At 42.3% G+C, this 18,681-nt stretch overlaps 1 protein-coding gene across 3 annotated transcripts in view; it reads left to right on the top strand.

Annotated features, from left to right (window-relative positions):
* The window catches only part of ATG7 (autophagy related 7), a 270,223-nt gene that overhangs the window by 223,830 nt on the left and 27,712 nt on the right, over positions 1–18,681 (top strand). Inside the window, exon 19 of one of the 3 annotated variants that reach the window (XM_084634639.1) lies at positions 1,644–1,935. The exons of the other annotated variants lie outside the window; for them this stretch is intronic. Within the exon in view, the coding sequence (XP_084490765.1) occupies positions 1,644–1,670 (27 nt within the window). The 3' untranslated portion in view covers positions 1,671–1,935. Of the gene's footprint in view, positions 1–1,643; positions 1,936–18,681 lie in introns of those variants that run through there. 3 annotated transcript variants of the gene reach the window in all.

The following is an 18,681-nucleotide window of genomic DNA, read 5'->3' as shown; positions in this document are numbered from 1 at the left end:
ATTCAAATGTATATGTTTATCAATAAATATTGTCTGTATTTTATTGTATCCCTCTGTGCTGCACCCTTTATGTTATTTGCATTCTACTGCCCCAGTTCTGCGATATTTTGCACAAAGACATACTGCTATGCTCAAGGAGAAGCTCACTGACTTCAATGGGGTGTCACACAAGCACAGCAGTTCTACCCACGTGGATTGCAATGTAGGACTATGGCCTTAGATGGTAAGCTTTTAAGGGTGAAGACTATGTTTCGGCATGTGCTTGTACAGTGCATAGCAAATTATGACCCATATTCTGATAGGGTGCTACTGTGGTATAAATCTAAATTTGAAACTGCATCCTCCCCTCGCTGCCATATACCATGTAGGGCACGAACCAGGTTTCTCCATCCCTGAATAGAATGGCTAGCTTGTTGTGTTTCTATAACTTAACTTTTTTTCATGAGGATAGGTGGTTGGCCTATCATTCGACTCCCAACCTGGAGAACCAGTGGATTGTTTTTCATTTGCTCCCTAACCTTTGACCTTTCCAGCTTGGATGGCCCCAGTGGAGTTAGAGCTCTAAGGATCACTGGTAGATTCTTAAATTCCAAGGCCAGAAGGGACCATTGTGATAATGTAGTTTGACTTCCTGTATAACACAGACCAACAGCAGGATAGCTTCCCCAAAACAATTCCTAGAGCAGATCTTTTAGAAAAACATCCAGTCTTGATTTTAAAATTGTCAGTGATGGGGAATCCACCACAACTCTTGGTAAATTGTTTGAATGGTTAATTGCTCTCACCGTTAAGAATGTATGCCTTTATTTCTAGTACACATAAGCCTTCTCACTACATTAAGGTGCAGTCTCCAAGGAATGATTACACTATAAATATTAAATACTGGTAAAGAGCTTAGCAAACATTGGGGAAGATATCAGCTGTATGCATTTGGATTTGAAAGTAGATTTTCATTCTACTTTATTTTTGCCCTTTTCATATTTGCTTCCTGTGAATGTCATTTTTCAAGCTTCACTGACATGAAAAATAAACTCAGCATGACTGCTCAAATGTTCACCAAAATATGAATTGTCTATAGAATTATATTAAAAATTCATGCTGTATTATTTAGTTGTGTAAGTCAACTATTCAAAAAATGCAAATAAATATAATGCAATTTATAACTAACATACAGGTCAAATCATGAGATTGGATTTGCAACAGACTATTTGCAGGCTGTTCAAATAGGGGTGGAATTTTAATGAAGATGTTGGTGAATAATGTAGAATAACATAACGTTGAAAATTTGCCATTTGCTCACAAAGAGGCAATATTCAACTAATTTTTGTTAATTTTCTTAGTTTATTAATAAAATAATACAAAATATGATAGTGCCCCCTAAAGAACATTTCAAGTCTTTGAGCTCTAGCATTGGATTCCAGTGGGCCATTCTTTTCTCTCCTGTTGATTGGAAAAAAAGAAACCAAATACCTTCTAACCGGGAGTCACCATTGCACATCTCATCGCAGGTGCCAGTTGTGCCTAACAAGCGAATAGATAGGGCTTACCTTTACTCTGCTGTATGGCTGTGTATAGCAGAAATAGCTGGGAGGATAGAGGACTTTGAGATGTAAACTCTTTCTGTCATCTGCCCAACCCATCAGCTGAGGCTCTCTGTCCTGCCAGTGTGAGAGAAGACCACCATCCCAACTCACCTCAGGAGCTACAGAGTGGAGAAAAGCCTGCTCACATCCCCAAAAGATAAACAGGAAGACTCTACAAGATTATTGGAGAATCCCACAAAGTCCTGCCAAGTGAAGAGAGATATGAAGTAAGCACAGCCAAATGTAGTGAGGTGGCCTTTTCTCCTTTGAGTCTGCCTGCTCCAGAGGTAGCAGGCATATTTAATCAGTGTAAAAAGAAAAAAACCTATTGACTTGCACTACATATGTTTTATGGAAATATGCTTATGAGTATGAATATGATGTAACTGGAATATGCTTTAGGCAAAAGGTCTCTTGTAAGGTATCATTACAAAGCTTATAATCTACTGAATGTGTTCACCCTATTTGTATGCATGTATCATTCTCGTATCTGAAGCTAGAAATATGAAGTATAACCTCTGAGGTCCTGTTGTAATTATGCAAAGTGTGGGCCACTAATGGCGGTTTAGAATCTTGATGGCTCCCATTGCTTGGACAATTAGTTGTAAATGGTTTATTTACCTGCAAGCCTTGCTGTGTTCATGTGAGCCAGCCCAGGAAGAACAGAGGCTGGGTCTCACAGAACATGTGAACATGTCACCTGATACTGGAATCCATCTTAAACCTGGTGCTTTTCCATTTAGAAGGAGGGGTTGGGACCCAGAGAAACAAAAGATTCCCGCCTTGTGCCAAAGCTGTAAAAGGGGGTGGAACCTTTGTTCCAAAGGGATTCCAGTCATGAGAACACCCCTAGAGTACACCTAAGATGTCTGCTGACACTAACAAGGACTGTATCAGGCAAAAGGATTGGGCCCAGACTAGGAGGGAGTCTAGTCTGTGAAAGCAGCTTATTGGAACATCTCTGAGGGTGAGCTTTTACCTGTAATCAGCTTCTTAATGTATTAGGCTTAGACTTGTGTGGTTTTGTTTTATATTCCTTGGTGACTTACTTTGTTCTGTCTGTTATTACTTGGACCCATTTAAATCCTACTTTTTATACTTAATAAAATCACTTTTGTTCATTAATGAACCCAGAGTGAGTGATTAATACCGGGGGGAGCAAACAGCTGTGCATATCTCTCTATCAGTGTTATAGAAGATGGACAATTTGAGTTTACCTGTATAAGCTTTATACAGAGTAGAACGCATTTATTTGGGGTTTGGATCCCATTGGGAGCTGTGTGTCTGGGTGCTGGAGATAGGAAACCTGCTGAGCAGTTTTTAGTTAAAGTCTGCAGCTTTGGGGGGCGTGGACCAGACCTGGGTCTGTGTTGCAGCAGGCTAGCATGTCTGGCTCAACGAGGCAGGGTTATGGAGTCCCAAGCTGGCAGGGAAAATGGGCTCAGAGGAAACTTCAGCACATCAGGTGACAGTCCCAAGAGCCTCACGAATGTTACTGTTTCCATATTCTTTTCAAATCGTTTCTGTCTTGTCCCTGAAGGGACTTGCTTTGAATTAGCAAATCCATCCATTTAGCTTCTGTGTTACAGACTGACCCATTCAAGTCTTATGTGGAAAAAGCAGAAGATTTCAGATCTTCAGACTCCACTGCTCTTTTGTTGTGAAGGATCCAAACGAGCAAAAAGCTGTTAGATATTCTATAGCCTGGTGGGTAGATTTGGCTACTTTGAGATAAAAGATAGATAGATAAAAGGAAGAAGCCTGTCTCAACATATTCTGTGATGGCCATGGCTGCTGCTTCTGCCAACAGAGAAGCTGCCACAGTGTTCAGAATGTGCAAAGTGGCCACATGAAAACCATTTGCAAAACGTAGACAGTGGGGCTTCAGCAGACAGCTTTCTTGTTCAGTCACAATATACTTAGAGTGTCAGTAGTTTAAAAACAAAAGCAGGGTCCTTGTTACTGTCCCATCTTCCAGTTTGTAACTTTCTGATTCATCTTGCTACTATGATAGTTTAGAACTTACTACTATGGATTGCTAGTGCTCAGAACTCAGAGGGATTTTTGTTTTTATTGGTTTAAAAACCCAGCTACTTTCCAAGCTGTCTGTCATTGTCTTTAACTTTACTAATTGGATTACCTAATCTTTTGTAATTCAAGTGGATAATCTACATGTTCCTTGAGAGAGGTTCAGTAGTGAACCCTGGTAGTCAGGAAATTCTTGTTTGATAGGTCTGTTTGCCAGCTAGTGAGAGGAGCAAAGAAGCCTACTAGTGTAAACTGCTAGAACTCTATCCCAGAAACCCATTTCACAGGAAGGAAAAAAATATTTACATTACTTCCCAGTCAAAGGACACAGTCCTTTGTGCCATGGAAGATCATGAAGTTTTGAACCCTAAAGAAGCAGATTCTAAAACAGGATTCCTACTTTTTGATCACTTTTTGATCAGAAATGAGAAGTCTTCGTATGGTTAGCCAAGAAATGGTATTTCATTCAGCTGTAAAGACAGGTGATCTCTTGCCTAGCGGCAAAATGTGTTGAAAAGCAGACGTCCTAAAAATGAGAAGTACTTGGGGATAATATAATTGAAATTTCCAGATGAGAGTATATAGATATAGTATGTAAAAGTTCTTTGAGTGCTTGCTCATTTCCATTCCAGGTTAGGTGTGTGCATGCGGCATGCACCATTGCCGGAGATTTTTCCTTCAGTGGCATCCATCAGGCCGACTCTAGCATTCTCTGGTGCTGCACACTTACGAGCCAGCGTAAGGAGCACCACCAGCCACACACCCTCGCAGGTCTTTCTTACCGCCTGTGATAGTTGCTGGAGCAACCCCTCTTGCTTCAGCAAGGCTTCTTCTCAGTGATTTTTGTACTCTATTTTCATAGTTTGTTAGTTTTAAGTAGAGTTTAGTGTATATATATTGTAGATAGTGTTAGTGTAAATAGTTAGAAATCCCTCTCCCTATCTTTGAAGGCCTCTCTTTGCCCCCGGGGCTGGGCATGCCCTAGTTCCTGGGCTTCAAACCTTGTGCCTCCTGTGGCAAGCCTGTGCCCATTAGCAACTCACACTTCAGTTGTCTGAAGTGTTTGGGAGAAACACACTTGAGAGACCAGTGCCAGATCTGTCAGGACTTTTGACCCCGTACAAAAAAAGGACAGAGAGCTCAGACTGAAGGCTATCCTTAATGGAAGACGCACTCAGACTGGTCTCAGAGCCAAGCTGCTCCAATTTTGCACAGAGCACTTTATCCTCTGTACAAAGTGCTCCACAGGCACTGCGCACTTCATGGCACCATTCCTCAATCTCCGGTGCCAAGGATGAAGCACAAAAAGCAGCTTACCAACAGAGGGTGGTCACTGGTTCAGAGGAAGGACAAACATGGTGAAGCCAATGGAATGTAACCTGCACAGGGCCGCCACTCTATCACCGGTCCCACAGTGACACCATCAGCTCCACCCAGAGCATCAAATCCAGTGCTGGACACTCCACTTCGGCACCAGCAGATTGACAGTACCATCAACCCCGGAGGCCTTTGTAGCTGCCAGGGACTTATTGATGCTCCTCGTCCCACCAATTCTGATGTTACAGCCGATGGCTCCGACAACTGTGAGCAGGAGGAAGCCTGGGGCTCCAAGCTCCTTCCCAGCACCAGGCCTCCCAGGATTTTCTAGGGGCAAGCCAAGTCTGATACCATCTTCATGACCATCTCTGGTCCACCGCTTATCTCCAGACCCTCGGCACCGAATGGAGGCAGAGGTTACCTCTCCAACGTGGTCACCTCGGGGGAACTCTTCATCCGAGACCGAAATAGAACCCTTTGTCTAGACTAAGGGCCACCACTGGTACCCAACCTATGTGCCGCTGGAGCTCGGTACAGGTCCTCCCACCTGCATCTGGCCAAGTGAACAGTGCCATACTGGAACCCTTAAACTAGCAAGCCCTCGTCAGGAGATATGACTACAATCTCTGGAACTCCTTGTCCAAGTTCAAGGATTCTCTGACTCAGGGCAGGAATTCTCTGCCCTCTCAGAGGAGGATAAGAATGTAACTAGGACCTCACTCCAGGTGGCACTGAATGCAGCCAACACGGCAGCCAGGACAATAGCCTCCGCTGTCACCATGAGACAATACTTTTGGCTTCAGTCCTTGGGACTCCCTCACGAGGTCCAGGAATCAATCCGGGCTCCTCATTATTTTCGGAGCAAATGGACACGAAGTTTCACAGCCTGAAGGATTAGAGGGCCACCTGGGTCTCTACGCTCCGTCTACTTCAAGGAAGCTCTTCAGGCCCCAACGGACACCACGCTTCTTGGCTCTGCCTCTGAGATAGGAACCCTATTAAAAAAAGGGGGGGAGAGGTTACGAGAGATGTCAGCCCCTTCCTTCCACCTTAGCATCTCAACTGGGGTTGCACAGATACTCTTGTGGGCCTAAGCAGGCCTTTTGAAGGTGCACCTGAGGGTGCTATACCAGTTCCTGCCTCCCCTTTGTTTTTGGACCTGCTGTCCCATTTCAGCCTGGTGTGGTCCTGAATAGCATTGGACTGCTGGGTGCTAAATACAGTGGTATTGCCACAACAGACATCTCAAGAAACTGAGGTTCCACATGGCCTCCATTATTCCCTCCCTGGATCCGGGGAACTAGTATGCAGCCTTCAACTTGAAGAATGCTTACTTTCACATTTCTGTCTTCCATGACCACAGAAGATTTCTCATATTTATTGTAAACCAAACTCACTACCAATTCACTGCTCTTTCCTTTGGCCTGTCCGCAGCCCCCTGGGTTTTTGTGAAGTGCATGGAGGTGGTAGTTGCCTTCCTCAGATGGTGAGGCTTTCAGGTCTACTCAGACTTTGACAACTGGCTGATCAAAGGTCATCGAGAGGCTCAAATAAAGAACAGCATCAGCGTGGTCCACGCCACCTTCTGAGCACTGGGCCTGTTGATAAATGAGCAAAAGTCGACTCTTATTCCAGTTCAGAGAATAGAATTTATCAGGCAGTGTTCGACTTGATATAAGCCAGAGTCTTCCTCCCGACTACTGATATCCAGTGCCATGATTCTCCCCATCACAACAGACCAAGTTTGCCTCCAGTTACTGCAGCACATGGTCACAAGCACTTACATGGTCTGGCATGCAGAGCTGCGCCTCAGGCTCCTGCGGACATGGCTAGCTTCAGTTTACTCCACGAACAGACACCTCTTGGGCTCCATGCTCACTGTTCCATCCCTGGTCCTTGCCTCCCTCAACTGGTGGAGGGACCTGAGGCTGGTGATGATGGGAGTTCCCTTTGTTGCCCCCCAGCCATCAGTGTACGTAGTCTTGGATGTATCAGATCTAGGTTGGGGGAGCCCACCTCAACAGCCTCAGGACCCAGGGCCTGTGGTCCCAGGAAGAACTCTCCCTGCAGGTAAATGATAATCTGCATTCGGGCATGTTATGAGCAAGATAGCTCAGTGGTTTGAGCATTGGCCTGCTAAACCCCGGGTTGTGAGTGCAATCTTTGAGGGGGCCATTTAGGGATCTGGGGCAAAAATTGGGGATTGGTCCTGCTTTGAGCAGGGGGTTGGACTAGATGACCTCCTGAGGTCCCTTCCAACCCTGATATTCTATGATTCTATGATAAGTGATTGTTCCACCTCTGGCCATCTTAACCTTTCACTGCACAAAAGCTAGGGCCTTTTCAGTAGTGTTCCTTGCACAGGCTCCATTCCAGGACATTTTCAGGGCCGCAACCTCGTCATCAGTGAATGCCTTCACATCCCGCTACACCATCACCCAACAGGCTCGAGAGAATACCAGGTTCAGAAGAGCAATATTGCAGTCAGCATATCCTGAGGTATTGCTTGTGGGTCACCTGACAGGAAATAGACATGAGGAAGCAAAAATGGTTACTAACCTTCTGTAACTGCTGCTGTTCAAGATGTGTGGCTCATGTTCATTCCACAACCCACCCTCCTATACCTCTTTCAGAATTGGCCGGGAAGAAGGAATAGAGAAGGTGTGTGGCCAGCAGCGTCCCTTATACCAGCGCATAATCACATGGCACCAGAGGGCGGGTGCTAGAGCCGGCCCAACGGGTACCACTGCGGGAAAAATCTCCAGCAACTGTGCACATGGCGTGCGCACACCTACCATGGAATGGACGTGAACAACATGTCTCGAAGAACAACAGTTCCGGAAAGTTAGTAACTGGTTTTTGTCCTTGGAAGACGAGTACCAACATCTTACATTTATATATATAGTAAATAAAAAATTGAGATGACTGTACCCTTTTCTAGTACCTCGAAGAATGTATGTCAAACCCATGTAATTCACATTATAGTTCCCTATCTTGTTTCAGTATCTTTATACTATGACACAGATCATTTCAGTCATTTTCATTCTATTTACATACAGTGTTATGTTTGTGTATGTAAAATACAAAGATGAAGTAATGCTAAATCTTAATTTTTAGTACTGTTTGGGTTTTTCTTCCAGGATGTTTTGACTATATTCCTTTAAGTGTTTTCCGTCCTTAGATGATTGATGTCAGCAAGAGTCAAAACATCACTGAAAAAATTCAAAATGGCATTGAAGGACTATAAAATATTTTTGACAATCAAAACCTCCAAGAAACTCTCTGAAATTTGTATTATAAAACATGACTAACAACATGACTGACATTGGTAGCTATTAGAACAATTCTGCATTCTAAGATAAAATTTTCTTAAGATATTCCTATTTAACTCAAAGAGCAAGGCTATAGTTTTTGAGAGACCAAAATTCCACACCTCTTTCATATGATTATGATTTGGTGATTTGAAAATAGTACATTTGAAATTATTTGGACATAAATAGAATAATTCCTGCATTGATGCAAGATAAACTTCTTCCTCTCTAATGTACTCCAGTTGAAGTGAAAAATATGGCCACCTATATATGACACATTATCCAGACAACCTCGCAAATGTTCCTTTAAAATGAAAATTGTAGGGCATTACCAAGTTTCTAGTTTAGTACCTCAAGAATGAACCAAAGTATAGTGTGCCTTGGGAATGACGTTAGAGAGAAATGGGTGCTTTTAATAGGGAAAATCTCTTTTATTCATATGGGAGCATCAAATGTTTATTTTGTTTATTTTTTATTTTTGTCTTAATGAAACATTATTTACAGTGTCACCTTAATTCTTATTTCCTTTTACATACTATGAAAGACATACCCTGATTACATTAACACAGAGCATACAACAAAGACTTTAAGATGGTCCTGAAAACAAATCTTCACCTTATGATGTAAGAATAATTATACTGAACTTGATCTGTAATTAATGCCAAAGCACCAGTTACTAAATCCAGCTGACATATAGAAAGTAGAAAACATAATGAGGTGAGATAAGGCTGTGCTTTGATTGGCTAGAAAGTTTCTGTTCCCACTTGTCTGGTACTAGCTGCAGGTCTTTTTCTCCCCCTGTAGCCATAAGCACTTTGTCATGTTGACACTGGCAATTGAACCATCATGATTTAAAATTAAGTATGAAACAACTTATTTTATCATTTCTGATATGCAGCCTAGGGCCAAAACAAGCAAAGCAATTTTAAAGGACTAGGTTCAGAAGTAGATTGGAATTCCCATTGTACAGCCCTTGGGAATATTACTTCAATAATCAACTCTAAAGCAAATATTTATTATAATGACATCTGGTGATCTTCCTATAATTGTTCAAATGAGCTCCCTATTATTTGTTAGATAATTAGCCCTCTTGCCATCCATCCTTGCAATATGAAAATTAGTTATAACCTCTTGAGACATCGGGAAACAACTATATCATCTCATCTACTATTTGAAATTACAATATTACGTACCTTCTTACCTGCAAACTCAGGCTAGGTCACCATTTGTATGCTGCTTTAGCAGAAGACAATATTTGCTGATTTTATTCTGCTAGCAAAAGAAATCCCAACATAGAAAAACACTTGTAGGAAGTTTAGAACTGGGGTTATGTATTATGTACATTCCAATTGTCATACTCTCCACTGAGATTCTCCTGAATGGCATTAAGAAAGGAAACATACAGAAAATTGAAAGATGCTACTGTAACAGTGTTAGTTAGGAGCTATTGTAAAGATGTGTTCTTGGGGTTGCTTTGTGGAGGACAGAGGGTTGGGGGATGGAGACGGAAATTAGAATTCCTAAAAGATGCTGAATTGACAGCCCTGGAGAATTAAGTCTACCGCATATAGACAGAACAGGTATAACATAGGCAGGAGCAATGCAAATAACTCCGCAATGCCTCATCAATGTGTTTAAACCATAACAAGAAAACGAACATCTGTAGGAACCAAATCTGTAGGAACCAAAGGGTAGATGATTCTCCTTCTCTACAAGGCCTTGGTTCCTCTGCTGAGACTGCCACTGAATGCTGCCAGTTGTAGTGGTGGATTTTTTTCCCCCAATATAGACACTAGTCTGCAAGAGCTGGACAGAGGTGACCAGAAGTTTTTCTCTTTAGAATTATCAGAGGTATGCAAAAGTATCGGTAAGTCATCCATTTCTTTAAGTGCTGTGACAAAGTTCCTCCTCTACCTTGGTGGGTCTTGCGCTTATTGGCGGATTTGCTCACCTTGGAGCTTCATGGCAGCCCTCAGTTTGGCCATTTTCGTGAATCCACAGTTCAAGTCAACTCCTCCTCTGTCTGACCAGGAGTCGGGAGGTTTGGGGGGAACCCGGGCCTGCCTCTACTCCGGGTTCCAGCCCAAGGCCATGTGGAATTCAGCTGTCTAGAGTGCCTCCTGGAACAGCTGTTCAACAGCTACAAATCCCTGGGCTACTTCCCCATGGCCTCCTCCCAGCACCTTCTTTATCCTCACCATAGGACCTTTCTCCTGGTGTCTGATAATACTTGTACTCCTCAGTCCTCCAACAGTATGCATTGTCACTCTCAGCTCTGAGTGCCTCTAAGTGAGCTCCTTTTAAAACCCAGGTGCCCTGATTAACCTGCCTTAATTGATTCTAGTAGCTTCTTGATTGGCTGCAGGTGTTCTAATCAACCTGTCTGTCTTAATTGTCTCCAGAAGGTTCCTGATTGTTCTGGAACCTTCCCTGTTACCTTACCCAGGGAAAAGGGACCTACTTAAGCTGGGGCTAATATATCTGCTTTCTATTACTCTCCTGTAGCCATCTGGCCTGACCCTGTCACAGTGCATATTTGAAAACTATTTGTTCTTTTAAGTCTGAGGACTGAAAACATGCCTACCAGAATCATGATAGATTTCATGATTCTAAGGAAAGAAATGAGTGAGAGCAGCAGAATAAGGACAGTGGACTTAAAAAAAACAAACAGACTTTAGCTATGAAAGGTATAACTGCAAATTATTGCAATATGATAAATGAGAGGAAGAAATACTAAGAGGCCAGTATGGCTCTATAAGGAGCTCTTACCTGAAAATGCAAATGGAATCCTACAAAAAGTGGAAATATGGACAAATTGGTAAGGGTGAGTACAAAAGAATAGCACAGCATGTAGGACAAAATCAGAAAGGCTAAGGCAAAAATGAATTATACTTAGTAAAAGACATAAAAGGCAATAAGGCAAGATTCTTTTAATGCATTAGGAACAAGAGAAAGATGAAGGAAAGTATAGGTCCTCTACTTGGCGGGGAAGGAGATCTGATAAGTGATGGACATCAAGAAGGCTATGGAGGAAATATCCATTAATGGTGGCTAGCCAAGATAGCAAGGGACACACCCCCATACTCTAAATGTCCCTAAACCTTTATCTGCCAGAAGTTGGAACTGGATGACAGAGGATGGATCACTCAATAATTGCCCTCTTCTGTTCATTCCCTCTGAAGTATCTGGCGCCGGCCACTGTCGGAAGAGAGGATACTGGGCTAGGAAGACCATTGGTCTGAACCAGTATGCCATTCTTATGGTAAAACGCTCCTCATAATGCCTGTTGTGATAACATTTCTGTTAGATTATTTTCTCAAATTCCTGCATTTTATACAATGAATTTAGCTAAAGGCTAACCTACATGCTTCCCACTGTTCCCTCCTTTTCCAGTAATATATATAATATGTGTGTTTTTAGAACTCTTTCACTGAAGTGCTACACACATTCAACTAAATGCACATGGAGACCAATAATAAAAACAATGAAGTTTTAAAGATTTGCTGTAATGAACAAATGTGTACAAAATCAATAGAAGAATTTTGTTGACATTTAACAATGTCTTACTTAAACCTTGACTATTCTAAAAAAAAATTCGTGTTGTGATTTCACGTTTTGAAATTCCAGGATCATTTAATGGAAAGATCAAAACAGCTCAACTATTCCTTTTCAACTACTCCTCTGGACTGGTACTGTATGACAGGGTATTTGGTGCATCAGTTTAACCTGTAACACAATTAGATTTTGATTATAATCTACATCCTATTCACTAAAGAGTAATCATTTCTTTTATCTGTGACTGCAAAAGCATTTATGGACTTGAAATGTGTAGTAATTTTTCAAAAATGTTTATTTAACCTGTAATTTGTTCCCATAAGAAATCTGATGCCTGGGGTCTTTCCCTTATAACATAAATACACCAGGTCACTGTACTGAAATTAACTCTGAAGTCAGTGTTCGTCTTCTGAATATTGGATCTATCTGTCTGAATGTGGGTGGGTGGGTGCTGAGAAATGTTTAAGAACACTTTATAAATATGTCTGAAGTGAATATATTTGAGAGATCCTGATTATTAACTGTTCTAAGTATCAAAGAGGCCTGTGGCACCCTAGAGACTAACAGACGTATTGGAGCATAAGCTTTCGTGGGTGAATACCCACAGGCATCCAACAAAGTGGGTATTCATCCACGAAAGCTTATGCTCCAATTCGTCTGTTAGTCTATAAGGTGCCACAGGGCTCTTAGTCTGGATCTGTAAAAGTGGCAAACACAGCTACCCTTCTGGTACTGTTCCAAGTATGTGAGAATTCTACAATCTCTGATACCACAGACTGGTTAGTATTGGTAGATATTGACCTGCCAATGACTGTGTGTGTGTATTAATCATACCTTGCAAAATATTTTTTTAATTGGGCTTGCACCCTTCTTTGTTGCCTTTTTTATTTTTACGGTGCATAAATCTGACAGGGTTTAAAATGTTTTGTTTTAACCTTAGGCTAGGTCTACACTAGAAACTTTTGCAAGTATAATAATGTTGGATGGAAATGTGATATTTTGTCATTTTATAACCAGCAAAAAGCCCTAGTGTAGAAAACAGTTATACTACTTATATAGGCAAGAAAGTCCTTTTGCCAGTACAGCTTATTTTGTTTGGGAAATTGGTACAAGCTATACTGGCAAAATAATTCTTGCTATACCCTTGCTATACGCCAGCAAACCCTTTCTAGTGTAGACAAGGCCTTTCAAATAGAATATGAAGTCTGGTCTTCTCTGGAGGAACTCTGGCTGATCTTACGGGTTGCTTATTGTGAGCACTTCACACCTTGCGGAAGGAGTGAGGGTGGGGAAACTTTAACAAAAGGTTATTAGGTTAATAAAATTAAGTTTTATACAATCTGATTAAAAAGCTTTTCCTTTCTCAGCGACTCAACTCATCAGATCTTGTGATGTCACCATTTCACTAGGCCTCCAGTCATTACAGAGTCTTTCAGCCTAGACAAGTCCTAAATTTGTAACGGAAAAACATGTCATAGTATTTGTTTTTGGATAAAATATGTTCAGGCCCTCTTTGTGTTTCATAAAGGAAAAACAAGGATACAAGCCCATTTTTGTTTCCTTTGCAGGACACTTTTACTTTAAAATTCATAAACCCCTGAGGTGACCTCTATATTATAATTCATCACACATCAATTTGATACAATATATCATTATAGAAGAGGATGGTATTAGCACTCTTTTTTTTATATTCAAACTGATTTCTCTTGCTGTGCTGCAAAATTATGTCCATAAAATACCCAGGCTTGCTGTTTATCTGTAGAATAAAGATACATGTGTGTCAAACAACAAAAATGCATATTATAAATTCCTAAGGTTTCCGGGGCCTGTAACCAAATGTTCAGACTGCTTGGCTGTCACTAGCCTAAAAAAAAATCCCAACAGCATCATATCAAAAATGAATGAATGTGCTGGGAACCTCTTTGACAAACACCAATAGCCAGAGCTTATTTAAATATCTATAAAAAGAAAAGGAGTACTTGTGGCACCTTAGAGACTAACCAATTTATTTGAGCATGAGCTTTCGTGAGCTACAGCTCACTTCATCGGATGCATAGCTGTAGCTCACGAAAGCTTATGCTCAAATAAATTGGTTAGTCTCTAAGGTGCCACAAGTCCTCCTTTTCTTTTTGCGAATACAGACTAACCCGGCTGTTACTCTGAAACCTGTCATTAAATATCTATATGATCAAGAGTGGGGCCACCACTTTTCTAAGAAGTTCATTTGCCATTAGCAGATCTCCTGCTTGCTGTCATACATACAATAGATACACAGATTCTTACTGAAATCAAGGATACCAAGGGGAGGGGTGGTTATGATTGGGACGATGATTATATGTATTTTTAAAAGGGGGATGTCTTTTGAAGGATCTGGGTGCCCCTGCCCTGAATTAGGAAAACAAATTAAATCACCCACAGAACATGAAATTCCCCTCTTCCCTACACATCTGATTTTTCTCAAAGGTCCAGCTCTGCCACAGCCCATATAAATAGATGTGCCTTGTAATATGCTCTGAAAAGTCAATAGATTTTGGCTACTTTGGCTCAGAGAAGGAAGCCGGTTCCAAAGCTGGGGACCCCTCACAGAGAATGGTCTACCACCAGCTCCCTTTCTTTTTAAAGGGAACAAAGGCAAAGCCAACTCAGGAACCGCTGCAATTTGCATCTGTGCTAGTATGACATGAGGGAAGAGATGGTCTCTCAAGTAACAAGATCCCACATCATTATGTGTTTTAAATATTTAATTGTTATGTATTATGTTATATTAAGACTTGTTTGGACTTTATTCATGTTGAAGTTTTTTAACTCAAAGATACCCAATAAACAACACTCGCCACATAACAGTGACAAGCACTGCATGTCTCATGGGGCTCTGAGACTATTCTTTGATTATTCATTTGTTAGATTCCATTAAAGAATTGTTTGCATATTAGCCAGGTATAAGGACAGTCTGAGTGATCATGCCTGTGTGTGTGTTTTGTCTGGAAAGGAGCTGGAAGGCCAGCAATGAGAAACACACTGCACAGATGTTGTAACATCCTTCCCATTTTAGCAGACATGACTAAACACACTTTGTCTGTTCTGAACAATTAAGATGTTTGTCAAACCAAGTTCTCAGAGTGCGTAGGGCCCTGTGCAAGCTCCAGCATGTTCAAGAGTGTTAGGAGAGATGTTACTCTGTGTAAAAAGTATTACCTGTCACTCTTCTCTGCTTCTTTCTTGCACAAGGAAAAATACTTCTGGGCTGGTGTTGATTCCAGTTCCCTTAGCGCAACACTTACACTGTGAAACAAAGCAAACTTTGCTTTACTTGAAAATAAATATAAGAAAAAACAAAGATGTTTTTATGACCTCATAGCTTTCCTGCTAGCATGACTCAGAATACAGCTTCTTCTGCTAAGAGTGCTACATAATTCTAGCTTAGTGTAAAAGCCATTACAAGTAAATTTAGAGATCTACAATGATAATCCACATGATATAAACAGAATTTAGGACAGATATTACATCAGTTGAAGTCAGTGGGAGTATTCTCATTGAATTAAATGGGTGCAGGTGAAGGATCGTTACCTGTACCAGGAGAAAGAAAAGGAGTATTTGTGGCACCTTAGAGACGAACAAATTTATTTGAGCATGAGCTTTCCTGAGCTACAGCTCACTTCATCGGATGCATTCACCGAATGCATCTGATGCTCAAATAAATTTGTTCGTCTCTAAGGTGCCACAAGTAGTCCTTTTCTTTTTGTGGATACAGACTAACACGGCTGCTACTCTGAAACCTGTACCAGGAGAGTGCTTGTAAACACTTAGCATGAGTAATCATGAATTCTGCAGAGGTTCTCAAGAGCATTAAGAGACAAATGAAAATTCAGTTTATCAGGATGAACAATATCTTCAGTAATATTCAGCGAGGCCCTGATCTGCATGACTGGACCATTATGCCTTCCTGGAGCCTCAGTGAGGCTAAACATGGGTTCAAAGGTGCTCCCACACACATCCACTTACATGATAGGGGACCTTTACTTTACAATAACAGCAGCAGAATTACCCTAATATTTCAATGACTGAGTATGGAATGTAGAATAACATTGAATTAGTGCTTCCCTGTGCATTATTAAACCCCGTTTAGTACGGTTTCGCAGTCATGGAACCCTGCTGAACACTGATACAGGAAGTGAAGTGAGGATTGTTGCTTGGGTAGACATAAAAACTTTTTAACATTTCCTATAAAAATTAATGCTGCTTATTCATTTCAGCTGTGAAGATTGAAATCTGTAATTTAATTCAGCAGAGGTGTAGCACAGGCAGTGGCTTTTTAAGCTTTCCTGTATAGTCCCACCAACGTGTTTGTACCCTAATCTAAAGCGATCACTTTTATTAGTGGGGAGAAGAACAGTTCTTGATAGCCATTCAACCCTGACCATTCTGCTGGGGCAATGGTGTCTAACTGGAGTTGTGTGGTGACAGTGCTGATATAGACATGTTTCCATTAGGACCTGGAAACAGGCTACCTATCCACCATGTAAAACATGTTTATAGAGCATGGCAATAGGAAAACTAATGTTGTGAAACTTTTATCCTTGGGTAGGGAGATTTTGAAATATCAAGCACTTTCAAAAGAAGCAACTTCAGTTAATTTAGCATCCAGTATCAAAACTAAGGTAAGACTGTTGTCATCTATTTTAAAAATCCATCAGTGGTGGTGATTGACACTATAGAATTCCTTTCTATTTTGTTATTTTATTTGTAGCTTTGTAATGTACATTGTGAGGATACAGAACCAGAAAGGTCAATAAGAGCACAATCTCCCTGTTAGCAACGCCAACCCCCGAGTACCGAGAGCAACAGTAACCAGAAACCGGATTGTTTAGGAGGCAGCCATATGGGACTACAGACGTAGTGCTCACCTCGCTTAGTTTTCAGAAACCACTCACTAGAGTGAGAGAGGCTTGGTGCAGGTCTTTGGACTGAGCATAGGGCACCGGCTGAAAGCCAACAGATCCAGGGGATCCACAGGGAAGGCACACCAGACTTCAAAAGCTACAGCCACCCTGTAAATATGAATTAATTCATGCACTACATCTTTTCAGAAGTCTGGGCCTGATCAGAAGAGCACTGGTCCTATTCCCCAAAACTCCATGGAGAGAAGGCTCTCTGCAGATTTGAGTTTAGAGGAGAGTTAGATAGCAGGACATCTTCTCTCTTCTAGGCAGCCATGGAGTTTCACCCACACAGAGTTCACCTTCTGTAAATGGAGGAGACTGTCCTGACACAGAAAGTTAATGGTTACTTTTAAAAGCATGTAGATGAGCAAGTTATGCTGCATGACTCAGCCCATCCTCAGCTCATGTGAGGACTGTCAGTGCCCTCCAGAGGGTTCAAATATTTATACTCCCACCCACCCCTTACTCTCTTGTTGTGGACACTGCTAACCAGCATGAGAGACAGAGTTTCCAAGGGCCCTCCCCAAAAAATAGGGAGGCTAAGTGTCTAGACCTTGTTGGGAGAAAGGTCTATTCTACAGGGAGTCTGCAGCTCCGTATCTCAAACCAACGTGCCTTTGTCAGCAGATACTCATATAACACCTGTGCAGTGATGTCCAAATTTACAGAGCTCCTCCCTTTGGACTTCTGAACTGAGTTCTCGGCCTTGGTGGAGGAGGGGAAGCTAGTCTTCCGGACTTCCCTCCAGGCTGCATTGGACGCTGCAGATGCTGCCACTAGGATCATGGTGACTGGGATCACCCTGTGGACCTCCCATTTGAGGGTGAGACTCTTTTTTTCTGAAAAGACAGACAAGAAGCTGCACAGTCTGAAAGACTCACAAGCCACCCTCAAGTCATTGGGCCTGCACACCCCTGCCACACAGTGGAGACACTTCTGACCGCAACCTCCTCCAAGATTCCAGCAGCAGAACCAACAGGACGGTTCTTGGAGGAGGAATAGGAGTGGAAGGAGGAGGCAACACCCATCCTCAGGCCAGGGCTCTGGCCAGCCCAAACTGCCTTCTGGCCCCAAACCGGCCTTTTGAACATGTGGTCAAGGACGGCTCACCAGATCAGAGACTGGATCTACCCCGCCTTACCTTTTCTTCCTGACTATCCCCTTTCTACTGTACATGGTCCCATATCAGTTCATACCTCTCAGTGCTCCGCATGGTAGAGAGGGGATACGCTATCCAATTCTGTGCCCTCCTGCCCTTCCACCCCCCTTCTCCGTCCCTCCTCAGGGACCCTACTCATCAGCAACTCCTCATCCAGGAGGTGTAGTTGCTCCTATGGCGTAGGGGCAGTGGAGGCGGTTCTTCAGGATCACCGGGGTGCAAGGGCTTCTATTCCTGGTATTTCCTAATATTGAAAGCCAAAGGCGGTCTCAGGCCTATCCTGGACTTGCAAGAACTCAACAAGTTCATAACGAAACTCAAGTTCTGCATGGTCTCCTTGGCCTCCATCTCCTCACTAGATCCAGCAGACTGGTATACCGCCCTTGACTTGAGGGACGCGTACTTTCACATCGCAATCACTCAGACCGACAGGTAGTACCTCAAGTTTGTTGTCAATGGTACCCACTACCAATTTACTTTCCTACTGTTCAGCCTCTCAGCAGCACCTTAGTCTTCACCAAGTACACGGCAGTCATTGCCGCTTTCTTGTGGAGGCACCAGGTACAGGTGTTTCCGTACCTCGACCACTGGCTGATCAAAGGCCACTCCAGGACCCAAGTGGAAGCTCAGATCACATTTATCAGAGCCACCTTCAACAGCCTGGGTCTACTCATAAACGAGGCAAAATCGACTCTGTCTCCTATCCAGAAGATAGAGTTCATAGGCGCAGAATTGGACTTGACCCAAACGAGGGCATACCTGCCACAGGCAAGGTTTCAGGTCCTCAA

This window comes from Lepidochelys olivacea (assembly GCF_965140295.1).
Source record: "Lepidochelys olivacea isolate rLepOli2 genome assembly, chromosome: 7".
In the NCBI taxonomy this organism is placed as follows: Eukaryota; Metazoa; Chordata; order Testudines; family Cheloniidae; genus Lepidochelys; species Lepidochelys olivacea.
This window is presented reverse-complemented; position numbering and strand designations above follow the sequence as displayed.